Source organism: Pleuronectes platessa, chromosome 7 (genome assembly GCF_947347685.1).
Source record: "Pleuronectes platessa chromosome 7, fPlePla1.1, whole genome shotgun sequence".
Taxonomy (NCBI): domain Eukaryota; kingdom Metazoa; phylum Chordata; class Actinopteri; order Pleuronectiformes; family Pleuronectidae; genus Pleuronectes; species Pleuronectes platessa.
In genome coordinates, this window is record NC_070632.1 from 28,879,569 (window position 1) to 28,893,292 (window position 13,724).

At 44.7% G+C, this 13,724-nt stretch overlaps 1 protein-coding gene and 1 long non-coding RNA gene across 2 annotated transcripts; both read right to left on the minus strand.

Annotated features, from left to right (window-relative positions):
- Window positions 1–1,623: 1,623 nt before the first annotated feature.
- Window positions 1,624–3,073, minus strand: LOC128444735 (uncharacterized). The gene is made up of 3 exons (XR_008339183.1): window positions 2,792–3,073; window positions 2,313–2,389; window positions 1,624–2,057 (listed from the first exon to the last, which is right to left on the minus strand). It is a non-coding gene; the product is annotated as an uncharacterized LOC128444735 (long non-coding RNA).
- Window positions 3,074–10,881: 7,808 nt separating this feature from the next.
- LOC128444812 (zinc finger MYM-type protein 1-like) lies at window positions 10,882–13,449 on the minus strand. The gene is made up of 2 exons (XM_053427468.1): window positions 13,328–13,449; window positions 10,882–13,034 (listed from the first exon to the last, which is right to left on the minus strand). Exon 2 carries the CDS (start codon window positions 12,739–12,741, stop codon window positions 10,882–10,884), a length of 1,860 nt encoding a protein of 619 aa, XP_053283443.1. The 5' UTR covers window positions 12,742–13,034; window positions 13,328–13,449.
- Window positions 13,450–13,724: the final 275 nt, after the last annotated feature.

A 13,724-nucleotide genomic window follows, 5' to 3' on the forward strand; every position in this document is an offset into this window, starting at 1 on the left:
CTGCTCTTTGCCCTTGTTGCCCCTTTTGTAACATCTGTGCAGTCTGTTTGTTGGTATCCACTTCCTGTTTTATTTTGTTGTCCGGGTTCTTGTGTCCTGTGTCTAGATTTACTTCCTGTTTGTTTCCCCACGCACCTGTACCTTGTTTCTCATTAAGCACTCTCTATTTGTACCCTGTGTTTCCCCCAAGGGGCAACATCCTGGGCTGAGCGATGAGGCCAATACGGAAGTGTAAAAAGCTGCAGTTCACTGGGTGGCCACTTGAGGCTGGCTCCAAGAAACAGAAAGTCTCATTGACTCCAATGTTAAAATGCCCAACTTTAGAGCAGAATTAAACCTGTTTCCAGCATGGTTCAACCTCTGGTTTTAGTCTCAATCGCGAGGTTCTTCATTCATGACAACTCTGAGGGGGGTGAATTTTTTTCTAACTCCCCCGTTTAAGCGATATTGAGGTTTAAAATTACGCATAATTAGGGGCGTGGTCTATTGATTGACACCTGGGCACAGGCTACGATGCGGGCACAGCTTGTCACTAGCCGCTCGTTAGCTCCCCTCAAGCCACCTGCAAGCTGCTCGGTCCACTCGTAGGTTCATGTCGGCGGATCCCCGTCGATGCACTCGACACAAACCATGGCTTGCTGTGCAGTTCATTGTGCTAACAGACCGTCTCACAGCTCTGTTGTCAAGTTCTTCCGGTGAGTGAAAATCGATTTTTATTTAATTCAATAATTAGAACCGTAGCAATAATTAGCAGGTAGCATTGCTCACCATGCATGGCTTGTTAGCTTATGTCGAGATTAAGCTAATCTTAAACTTGTGTTCGCCGCATAGACTGTAGGTTCCTCTCTGAGCAGCACAGCCCGATGCGGTCCTCATGCTACATTATGGAGCGTGAATGCTAGACACAGTAAACCGGTGCGCATTCTAGACATAGTGGAGAAGTGTTTCAATGTAGAAATGGGGAGTTTTAGTTACAGCGATCAATGTTGGTACGTCACATAAAACTACTGACCACATATGTAAGCCTGGTCACAGGAATGAAAGCTTAAATGATGCTATATTATCTCTTTAGCATGAGTTTTTTATCGAGACTAACCCTATTTGTTAATGTTAAGGCTATATACATCTGGCAAGGGTAGATGATGATAATAATAGTTATTATATTTATATATATTTGTTTCACTAGATGATGTGTCATCAGTGGTTTCAGTGAAATACTTAGTTTGTGTTCCATCATTTACCGCTTTCAAACTCTATTAAACTTATCTCACTTGTGTGTTAGAAACGTGAATATGGCATGAAATAGTAACTATATGAATATGAAATAACTTCAACAAATAGGCCCATAATAACACAAAAAGAGGCAATGCAACAGATGGATTATGTGAACTGGGATATCTAAAAAGACTGAAGTTATTGACATTTTATTGTTTGCATATACATAAGTATGAAGATGGTAACCTGACAGATATTGTTTTTTACCTATTTTTTTGTACGTGTAGTTTCCATCTAGGTGATCCCGAGAGGCTAGACCTGTGGGTGATCAACATGAAGAGACAGAACTGGATTCTGAGTCTCTGCAGTCAACACTTAAGAGACATCACTTGAGCATTGACAAAAGGGTACACAGAAATGTTTTAATAACTTCTGAGTTATCAAGCAACTTGATTGTTACATGGCAACTACAATTTTAGCATGAACTGTGTACTGTACATTTCTAGCCTGAAGGACTCAGCTGTGCTGACGGTGTTGTGTCTCTTATGGGGAATTAGAAAAATAAAGCACTGGGTTTTTATCTAAAGTGTATCAAATCAGATTGTAAAAGATAATAATTTTTTTAACCAACCATAATGAAGATAGAAATTAAATCTATTATCCATGACACATAGCAATGATTGCCAACTCTAAACAGTTGCAGGCCATCTTTAGTTGAGGGAGAAAACGTGAAGTGTTGGGCCGTTGAAGCTTGTGCAGGTCGTCCTCGTGTTGACCAGCCTGAAGCTGCCGATCTCCACCATGTTGCTGCTGAGGACAGATCCGGTGCTGCAGTGCTTCATCTGATGAAAAGAAGAAACTCACTATAAAATAATGTTTTGTGTTGTGTTTGTTCCAGCAAAGACTGGTTCTTACAGTTTATTCTGTGTTCATCACCACAGATTTCAGACAGAACCAATGTACTGGGCTCTGGGTTTGTACCCTCATAGTTGAATGCACATATTGTAAGTAAGTCTGGATCAAAGTGTCAGCCAAATGAAATTGAATGTACTGAAAGAAATAAAAACTTAGTACAAATGGATAAAATGTATTTCTACCTCATCTGTAATATTCAAGGTGATAATCTCCCACAGAGCTGTTGATAACAGTCCACATCAAGTCTCTCCACTTCCCTCTGTGGAAAAATAATTATATAATTAATGAGAACTGTTTACAACACTGGTGTGTGGAGATTATAATCTTATCTAATCTGTCCAATTCACTCTAAAATTCCATAAAGACTAAATAAACTAGATGGGAATGGAGAATATACCAGCCTGTATCAACACATTTGTGAAACATAGTTACTATCACATGCAGCTTACACATGTAGTGTATTGATATTAACTTATTAAAATCAAGTCACAACCAAACACAACTCTGTAGTTAACTTGCTTCAATCTTTTTCGATTAGATGAGTTAAATAAACGGTAATTTTTATAACAATTACATATTAAAAACCACTTGAGGCATGTAAGCATATGATTATGATAGATAAAGCAATAGGTTTTGTTGTTGTAGGTTCAAGGTAACTTACCTCCAGTGAGTTCGTAAAGATCGCGACCAGCCGGACCAGCTACAGCACAGCGCTAACCGGTTAGCAGCGTCGGGTAGCATGTAGCCTAGCTCCTTAGCCCTGAGCTAACCTGGAAACGCTGAGCTCCGCGAGCATCGCTCGGCTGTCAGTCTTCACTCGCGCTCCTCCTCCTTGCCCATTGATTCGTTAGCCAGGAACGAGGAGGAGTAAGCACCGGCAAGATGGCGCTGGGGGAACGCCTCCTACTAGCCTCATTCTCACTTTGCAGAAACCAATGGGTGACGTCACGGACCCTCCGTCCATCTATATATACAGTCTATGGTTTCCCCTCACCCTCTGCCAGATTGTCATTGTCGCCACCGTGTGTGCATGCTCTCCAGCTCTTTCATTCGTGTTTTGGACTACCTGCTTTTTGACTCTGCCTGGATCTATGACTTTGGATTTTGCCTCATCCCTGAATGGACTTTTGAAGTAAAGTTTTATTTTTTTATACTTTATTTTGCTTCTCGTGCTTCTTTTCTGCTACTGAGTCCCAGATCTGTAAAGAACTGTCACAGTACAATCTGGCCATGACAGACTCAGCAGAGGAAGACGTTTTTCGCTCGGCTCCCCGTGCACAAGGGAGTTTGCTTCACGATCATGAGCAGCAGCTGTCTTCTCTGGTGGGTGGCGTGCAGCAATTGCAAGCCAGACAGGATGCGTTTCAAACTTCCCTGTCAGTTCAGTTCCAAGATCTTTCCAACCAGATGCAACAGATGCTCGCTAGCCTGAGAACCACTGCTTCGGATCCACCTGCTCAGCCTGCTCCTCAGCCTAGGGAGGCTCATCCTGTTGTTCACCCAGACCCCCGTCTCCCTAGTATCGAGAGGTATGATGGTGATCCGTCTACTTGCCGTTCCTTCCTGTCACTCTGCTCAATGACTTTTGAACTGCAGCCTCACTCTTACCCCTCAGAGAGCTCTCGGGTGGCGTTTATGATTACTCACCTTTCTGGAAGGGCCCGAGAGTGGGCTACCGCAGAGTGGGACAAGAAGTCGTTAACTTGTGTTTCAGCGAGGAGTTTCGCGGAAGCCCTCCGCAAAGTTTTCGATCATCGCTCACCAGGCAGAGAGGCGGCTCGTGGACTGTTGGACTTGCGACAGGGAAGCAGTCGAGTCGCCGATCATGCTATACGCTTCCGCACCCTGGCGTCGGAGAGTGAGTGGGGAGAGAATTCATTGTGTGACACTTTCCTGCACAGTCTATCCGAGGACATTAAAGACCACCTGGCCCCACTCGATCTGCCATCCAAATTCGATTCTCTGGTCGCCCTGGCTATAAAGATTGATAATCGACTCCATGAGAGGAGGATGGAGAAGGCTCGATGCAACGATAGACCGCCGGCCCAATGGGGGCAGCCTTCGCCATTCCGGTTTCCTGCACCTTCTTCTGTTCCAGTGAGGCCAGTGGACAGCGCCTCAGTGTCTCCCTGTGGGAAGGAGGAACCCATGCAACTCGGGCGCACTCCCCTCTCTTCTGAGGAACGTCAGCGCCGCCGTAGGGAGGGAAGATGCCTCTACTGCGGAAAGCTGGGCCATTTCTTGGCGGCTTGTCCGTTAAAAGACCGGGCTCATCAATAAGGAGAGGTTTATTGGTGAGCCAAACCTCAACTTCCTCTAGTCCCTTCAGACCATTAACCCATGCCTGTCTGAGATCTCCTGATGTTTCCCTGGAACTGGCTGTGTTTGTGGATTCTGGGGCCGATGAGAACTTCCTGGATCGGGAGCTAGCTAAGCAGCTCAAGCTGATCCCTGAACCACTCCCTGTTCCCCGGGAGGCCAACGCCCTGGATGGCCGCCTATTATGTCATGTTACTCACCGTACTCCTGCTTTGAGTCTCACGATCTCAGGTAACCACGCTGAGATGATATCCTTTTTGCTCATTGACTCACCTCAGGTGCCGCTTGTTTTGGGCCTGCCTTGGCTCAAAAGACACAACCCTCACATTGACTGGTCAACTGGGTTGATTTTAGGATGGAGTGAATTTTGCCTCTCATCCTGCCTTGTGTCTGCCTCGGTTAGTGGTTGTCCCCAGAACTCTGACTCTTCCCCAGATTTTCCTGATCTCTCGGAGGTCCCACCCGTCTACCTGGATTTGAAGGAGGTTTTCAACAAATCCCGCGCTACGTCCTTACCCCCCCATCGGCCCTATGACTGTACTATCGACCTCCTCCCTGGTGCCTCGCTTCCGAAGGGTCGCCTTTACTCCTTGTCTGCTCCTGAGACGGAGGCCATGAATAAATGCATTCAAGGCTCCCTGGCTACTGGGATTATCCGTCCCTCATCGTCTCCCACTGGTTCTGGATTTTTTTTTGTCAGTAAGAAGGACAAATCCCTGCGTCCTTGCATTGACTACAGAAGTTTGAACAATGTCATGGTCAAAAACAGGTACCCTCTTCCACTCATATCTTCTGCTTTTGAACTATTAAAAGGGGCATCCATTTTTTCTAAACTGGATTTAAGAAATGCTTATCATTTAGTTCGCATACGGGAGGGGGACGAATGGAAAACGGCCTTTAACACCCCTAGCGGCCACTATGAATATTTGGTCATGCCATTTGGTTTAACCAACGCCCCAGCAGTTTTTCAGGCATTGGTCAATGACGTTATGAGGGACATGTTAAATAAGTTTGTGTTTATTTACCTGGATGACATCTTGATTTTTTTTTTTCCAAGTCAGAGGAGGAGCATGTGCAGCATGTCCGACGGGTTCTTCAGCGGCTGCTGGAGAATCAGCTTTTCGTTAAGGCTGAAAAGTGTGAATTTCATCAGCGAACTGTTAGCTTCCTGGGGTTCATTGTGGCACCCGGCAGCATCCAGATGGACCCTGGTAAGGTCAGTGGAGTTTTGGATTGGCCTGTTCCCACAGACAGGAAGCAGCTGCAGAGGTTCTTGGGCTTTGCAAATTTCTACAGACGTTTCATCAGGAACTACAGCTCTGTTGCAGCCCCTCTCCATGTCCTCACGTCCCCAGGAACCAGGTTTTCATGGAGTCTCCAGGCAGAAGAGGCCTTTCGGTCTCTTAAGCAGCGGTTCTCTTCTGCACCCATCCTCACCTTGCCAGACCCGAAGCTGCAGTTTATCGTCGAGGTCGACGCCTCTGGGGTGGGGGGCAGTCCTCTCCCAGCGCTGTTCCAAGGACAACAAGGTTCACCCCTGTGCTTTCTTTTCCAGGAAGCTTTCTCCTGCTGAGAGGAACTATGATGTGGGCAACAGGGAGCTGCTGGCTGTGAAGTTGGCTCTAGAGGAGTGGAGGCACTGGCTGGAGGGGGCTGAGCAGCCATTTTTGGTGTGGACCGACCACAAGAACCTGGAGTATATAAGGACTGCTAAAAGACTAAACTCTCGTCAAGCCAGGTGGGCACTGTTTTTTAACCGCTTTGACTTTACACTGTCCTATCGCCCTGGCTCCAGGAACGTCAAGGCTGATGCTCTGTCCCGCCAATTTGAGCTGGAGGACACCCCCGGAACCCATGCCACCATCCTGCCTTCAGCGTGCGTCATTGGAGCTGTGACATGGGGCATTACCGATAAGGTCAGACAGGCACTGGAGGGGGCAGAGATCCCGGTAGGCTGTCCGGAGAACCGTCTCTTTGTTCTGTCTATTCTCCGTCCGCAGGTCCTGCAGTGGGGACACTGTTCCAACTTTAGCTGTCATCCAGGGGTGGCTTGCTCCATAAGTCTCCTCCGACAACGTTTCTGGTGGCCCACACTGAAGGAGGATGTCCAGGAGTTCGTCGCTGCATGCCCAGTCTGCGCCCAGAATAAGACCTCTCGCCAGCGGCCCCACGGTTTGCTCCACCCTTTGCCTATTCCCCGGCGACCCTGGTCGCACATCTCTATCGACTTTGTAACTGGACTGCCTCCTTCTGAGGGTAACACAGTCGTACTAACTATTGTTGACCGATTTTCTAAAATGGCTCATTTTGTCCCTCTGCCGAAGCTTCCCTCTGCCAAAGAGACGGCAGAGGTTATGTTGTCTCATGTTTTTCGTTTACATGGACTCTCTCAGGATGTAGTGTCGGACCGGGGACCCCAGTTTGCCTCCAGGTTTTGGAAGGACTTTTGTAGGCTCATTGGTGCCACAGCCAGCCTCTCCTCTGGTTTTCACCCCCAGTCAAACGGCCAGACCGAACGCTACAACCAGGAGCTGGAGACAGGACTCCGCTGTGTAGTTTCACAAGATCCTTCTGTTTGGAGCAAAAAGTTAATATGGATTGATTATGCTCATAATTCTCTCCCTGTCTCAGCCACAGGACTTTCCCCGTTCCAGTGTGTTTATGGGTATCAACCACCCCTGTTTCCTGAGCTAGAGGAGGAGATTTCGGTGCCATCTGCTCAGGCCTTGGTGCGCCGCTGCCATCTTACTTGGAGAAGAGCACGGGCGGCTCTCCTCCGCACCTCCAGTCGGTACAAGCGTGTGGCTGACAAGAACCGTTCACAAGCTCCGCACTACAGGGTTGGCCAGAGAGTCTGGCTGTCCACCCAGGACCTTCCTCTCCGCCTGGAGTCCCGCAAGTTAGCTCCCAGATTCGTTGGTCCGTTCACCATCACCAAGGTGGTAAACCCTGTTGCGGTGCAGCTCAAGCTCCCCAGGACAATGAGGGTCCATCCGACCTTCCATGTGTCCAAGGTCAAACCTGTCAGGACCAGTCCGCTGGCTCCCTCCACCAGACCCCCTCCACCCCCCAGGTCATTGATGGGGGGCCAACATACGCCGTAAGGCGTCTTCTGGCGGTCCGCCGCAGGGGCCGTGGACTGCAGTACCTTGTGGACTGGGAGGGTTATGGGCCCGAGGAGAGGTCCTGGGTCCCTTCTAGGGACATTTTTGCTAAGACTTTGATTCGAGATTTCCACCGGCGTCACCCGGACCAACCGGGGACGTCTGGAGCCGTCCCTTGAGGGGGAGGTACTGTTACATCTGTGCAGTCTGTTTGTTGGTATCCACTTCCTGTTTTATTTTGTTGTCCGGGTTCTTGTGTCCTGTGTCTAGATTTACTTCCTGTTTGTTTCCCCACGCACCTGTACCTTGTTTCTCATTAAGCACTCTCTATTTGTACCCTGTGTTTCCCCTCACCCTCTGCCAGATTGTCATTGTCGCCACCGTGTGTGCATGCTCTCCAGCTCTTTCATTCGTGTTTTGGACTACCTGCTTTTTGACTCTGCCTGGATCTATGACTTTGGATTTTGCCTTATCCCTGAATGGACTTTTGAAGTAAAGTTTTATTTTTTTATACTTTATTGTGCTTCTTTTCTGCTACTGAGTCCCAGATCTGTAAAGAACTGTCAGACCTTTGCCCTTTTGTCAGAGGCATATTTTATGAAGAACGTTTAACAATTAATAATAATTAAGCTGTAAATAAAATGACCCTGCTGCCGTCAGTCACAAGATGAGTTTGACCCAACCTGAGCTCACCCTGACATTCCCTCTGTTGCAGCAATATGAACGGACACTTCAGATACCCGGTGCTAAAATCTGCAACGCTGGTAAATGGGGTTTGCAGAAATGTACGCATTATTTTATGTATTTCAACATGAATGAAGTGAGCGACATAGCCTTTTACTGCCAGAAAAACATATGATGGCCGTTTTGTTTCTTTATGTCTTTCTTTTGTAAAGTGAAAATGTTACTTCTGTCCTGTGTAATATTAAGTTACTTCTAATTAAAGTATAGATTAATGCTGCATACCACTTTCTAGATGCAAGTGGAATGTGGTGGGTCAGATGAGGAGATGGACACACAGCAAAAAGAGAGAGGGAGACATTATGCCACAGCTCAGAGAAAGAGTTCAGGGAACAGAGGCTCAGGAGTATGGAGGACCATACATGACATAAGTAAAAATAAATAAATAAATGTATAAATAAATAAAAAAGGAAATTAATTAATACAGAAATAAATAAATATGTTAATACCAAAAGAAATGTCAAAATAAATGTCTTAAATATATTTGCACATTTATTTATTCCCTGATACATTTCCTTTTCATTTCCAGTGTCCTTATGCTAATGAGAAAGGCGGGCCTAACCGCAGTCTCGAGCAGGATTGGTCACAAGAGTGTAATGATCCAGCCCTACGTCTGCCTCTCAATGCTGACTGGTGTCCAGTAGCTGTTTGCAGCGTTGAGCCAGTTCACACTTAAAATGAACTAGTTCAAGTTCAGAGGGTTAGTTAAGGTTATTTTTTATTGGGATGATTTAGCTGTCAGTAGTCCTGACTGTGGGCGTCACGTCTCGTGTTGTACTGAGCACAAGGAGCGAGCCGAGAGGAGAAGGAGGAAACAGAAACTCCAGCTCGTTACAAACCACCTGCAGCTTCTGCTCTGATCATGAAGCCGCTGATCTCTGAGCAGATGTGACCAGAGAAACTCTGTGTTTCCACTGTTCCACAGAGTCACTAACTGGCTGTTTCATGGTGAAGAGCTCAAGTCTCAGTCACTGCCCGTGTCTCTGAGCGAGTGTGTGACGGAGCGCAGGGGCTGTGTGTGTGTGTAGCTCAGTTGACCGATCCTGCTCGAGACTGAGGTTAGGCCCGCCTTTCTCATTAGCATAAGGACACTGAAATGTGGAAATAAATAAATGTGGAAATAAATAAAAGTTGGAATAAAAGTGGAAATAAATAAATAAATGTGGAAATAAGTTTAAGACATTGATTTATTTAATTCTGCATTTATTTCCACATTTATTTATTTATTTCCACATTTATTCCAACTTTTATTTTTCGATTTCAGTGTCCTTATGCTAATGAGAAAGGCGGGCCTAACCTCAGTCTCGAGCAGGATTGGTCAACTGAGCTACACACACACAGCCCCTGCGCTGCTCCACACACTCGCTCAGAGACACGGGCAGTGACTGAGACTTGAGCTCTTCACCGTGAAACAGCCAGTTAGTGACTTTGTAGAACAGTGGAAACAGTGAAAACACAGAGTTTCTCTGGTCACATCTGCTCAGAGATCAGCTGCTTCATGATCAGAGCAGAGGCTGCAGGTGGTTTGTAACGAGCTGGAGTTTCTGTTTCCTTCTCCTCTCGGCTCGCTCCTTGTGCTCAGTACAACACGAGACGTGACGCTCACAGTCAGGACTACTGACAGCCAGTGGCGGAGCCAGGAAATTTCCATTGGGGTGGCCAGGATGGGGCCAGTGATAATTTTTGGGTGGCAAGCATGTGTCTCACCAGGCGATGCAGAGCTATTTAAGACACATATAGGAAACATCTCAACATTATTCGGAATTCAGGTGAAAAAAAAGAATACACTTATTCTGTATTCATACTTGGTTTTAAACTGTGTTGATTTACCGATTGCTATTTGTGTTTTTATTTGTATTGTACGACTGAGTCGAACAATGGTTGTAGAGATATGCAATGACAGTAAGGTACTCTATTTTATAGTAGAGATGTCCTCAGTTTATGGCGACAAGCCAAGTCAATTCTCTCAGTGTATCATCAGGAATACAAAACAAGGATGCAAAATTAGAAGTGCAATGTTTTTTTAATCAAGTCTGATCACAATATGGATTTATCTTTAAATAACAAAAAGTATAAAATACTGAGCTAATGTATAGAAATATGAAAATAAATAAAATAACATCCTGAATACAATTTGCTGAATTACAACAAATGTAAATATGACAAGCATTAACAGCCTGTTTAAATAAGCAGTGTCAATTTTTCTTCAATTCGATCCATAAACATCTATCAAACACATAATAACAAACATCATATTCACAATGGGTATTAGGCGGAGTCTGCAAGAATGATTCAAGTTTGAGCCACATTTACACATATCAGACAGAGAATCCAAACAGTGACATCTCATGAAAACTGAACACTTCAATGACTGTCCTTAAAGATCTAAAGATTAGCCTCCTGTATATAACAGAGGCATTGAACACTTTGATACTTTCCTTTGTGTTATAAAAAATAGTGCCTCTTAAAAAAACAATTGCCTCGAAGCCCTTGGGGATTATTTACATGGAATCTTCCAATGCAGAACTTCTAACTGCATTATTGAAACTATTTACATCATCACTTCATCATATCATTGTTTACACACTCATTTCAGACGTATTCTGCGGTTATTGTGATTGGCAGCAAATCGATTAACAAATTCATCCAAGTCCAGGGACTTTGCTCGTCTGGACTCCACACTTAAAATACCCAGACTGCTCAGTCGATCATCATCCATAGTGGATCTCAAGTGTGTCTTTATTAACTTGAGTGTGGAAAAGCTGCGTTCACAGGAGGCAGTACTGACTGGTATGGCAATAGCAATTTTGCATAACCTGAAGAGCTCATGGAATACCTCTTTAAAGGGTTCAACGAATTTAGTGAGTTCTACTAGGCTAGAGGGCTTCTGTATGCCAGATTTGACTTTTCTCTCTAGGATTCTTTTCATTTGGTGTAACTCGTGTTTGAGGTCATCTGTGTTACATTCATAAATAGAAGCAAATGCAAATAGAGCTTGCTCTTGGCAAAATGTATTACTTGACGGATTTAAGGCTTGGATTCCCAACATTATTTCACAATTTGGTTTAGCAAATCCTCTGTTTAGCTCACTGAGCATGTTATCCAGCACAGGGTAAAATATGCTGGTACGGAAAGTGTCCATACTCTGCTCTGAACGCTCACCCGTTGAGGACATGACAGCATGTCCATCTAGCCACCGGCTCTGTTTTGTCTTTCTTTTTGAAGTAGGTTCCACCTCTACATCACATTTTTCAGCAGTATTTAAGATTTCTCTCCAGAGTCCTTCAAAGTAGGATTCATCCCTGTAAGCTTGAACATTTTGCACAAGGGCTTGAACTAGATCCACAGCTGAACACAAATCAAGAGAGGGAGACTGTAGCATGTCAGAGAGACACCTTGCATCACCAAAAACCTTATTGCATATCACCAAAAGTCCAATGAACTGCAGGTCAAATTGAGCGAGCAGGCCTCGTGCATCAATGCTTCTATCGCCACTGTTTTCTGAAGCCACTTCTACAAGGAGACGCATGATGGCAGGTAGTCTATCAAGAACAGTGTGGCAAGCTATATGCCGGCAAGCCCACCTTGTTTCACTCAATCGCTGAAGCTCTCTGGGTGCTCCAGGATACATTTCTTTCTGTATGTTCAGCCACTTGTTGTGAATGTACGAGCCAGACACAAATACATAGAGTCTCTGCAACAATGCGAAAAAACATTCAGCTTGTGGTACTGCCTTAACTGTGTCCACAAGAACAAGATTAACACAATGGGCATTACAATGTACATAAAAGGCCTGTTTTGCCACCTCTTTAATACGAGCCTGAACGCCTGAGTGCTTGCCACTCATGACAGAAGCCCCATCATATGATTGCCCGATCAGGTTACTTTTGTATTCCAAGCCACATCTCTCAAGTACCTGTATTATTTTATGCGTCAGGCCTGCAGCATCTAGGCGGTCTGCAGATTCAAAGTGCAAAAAGCTCTCTTTTACGGCTCCTGCATAATAATATCTTAACACTAAAGAGATCTGCTCCTTTTTTTTAAGGTCTTTAGTTTCATCTGCCATAAGGGAAAAGACTTCACTCTCCTTGACTTCGTTTATGATGGAAGCGCGTACCATTTCAGCTAATGTATCCAAAACTTCATTTTGAATTTGGTGGCTCGTGTATTTTGCATTGCGAGGCCCTGTCATTTTCTTTTTAACAACTGGGTCATGTTTAGCAATCATGTCCAATATAGCCAAGAAGTTTCCCCTGTTGTCTGCATCTACTGTCTCCTTGTGTCCCCTCTGTGAAATATTCTGGGTTGCAGTTAACAGTAGGACTTCTGCTAAACTTTTTATGTAGGCACGATTTTCCTCTATCTGCTTATGATGTTCTTTACTTAAAGTACTCATTAACAAGGCATCAGCTTTATCTGCTCTCTCATATTCTTTCCAAGCAATCATTGCATTTGTGTGACCCTCTCCCTTTGCATGTCCACAAAACCCTCCATCTCTGAATGTTGCCTTTTTCCAGTTTTTAAAACCCAAGGCTGACGTAAACACTGACTCTGTGTGTGGGAGGCCAAAATGCCTGCATGCATAACAGTATGCTGAGTCTTGTGACAGTGAATATTCAAGCCATGTGTGGATAGAGTACCACGATGCCTGAAAGTTTCTGCGCCTGTCGCCCTGGAGTGTCCTCGGATAGAGTTTCAGACGCGGCTGGACTGGACTATCAGTTCTTGATTTGGAAATGTCTGTTTAAAAATGGAAAAAAAGGCATATTCAATTATTAAATTACAGCAGAGATTAATAATCAAGATAAACTCATACATTGGAGTGTACTATCCCATGTTACATCTAATGGATTATCTGAACACTATAATCTGCTTAAAAACGTTATAGATTTGAGGCTATTCATCCAACTCTACTCCAGTTGAGGTGAGTGGTATGACTCATACCTGTTTATGAATTATCAGGCCACTGTATCAGATTGGGCAAAACCGAAGTGGAATTAAAGTGTCCAGTATGTGTGAAAGAGTGAGTATACCTGGAGGTCCACTTGGGCCGCCACTCGTTGTTGGAGGCTCCTCTCTCTCGCTGTCTGAATCTTCTCTGTGGGAATCTAAATATATATATTAAAAACATTAATAGGTGTTTAAAGTATTTTCCACAAGGTGTAATGATCCACTATCCAATTTCACAGATACAAAAGATTAAAATTCATTTTCTACAGCATTAAACATATACAATATAAACTTGTGGACAATATCGATGGAAAAGTTAGCAGAAGAGTACAACATACAATGTAAGATTGACAATTTACCTGGGGATCCACTGGGGCCACTCCTCAGGGAGGACTTTTCTGTCCTGCTCTCAATCAATCTTTCAGAAACATCTAAAATAATTACAATAAGGTGTACAGGTAATTTTCCTAAAGGTTTTAT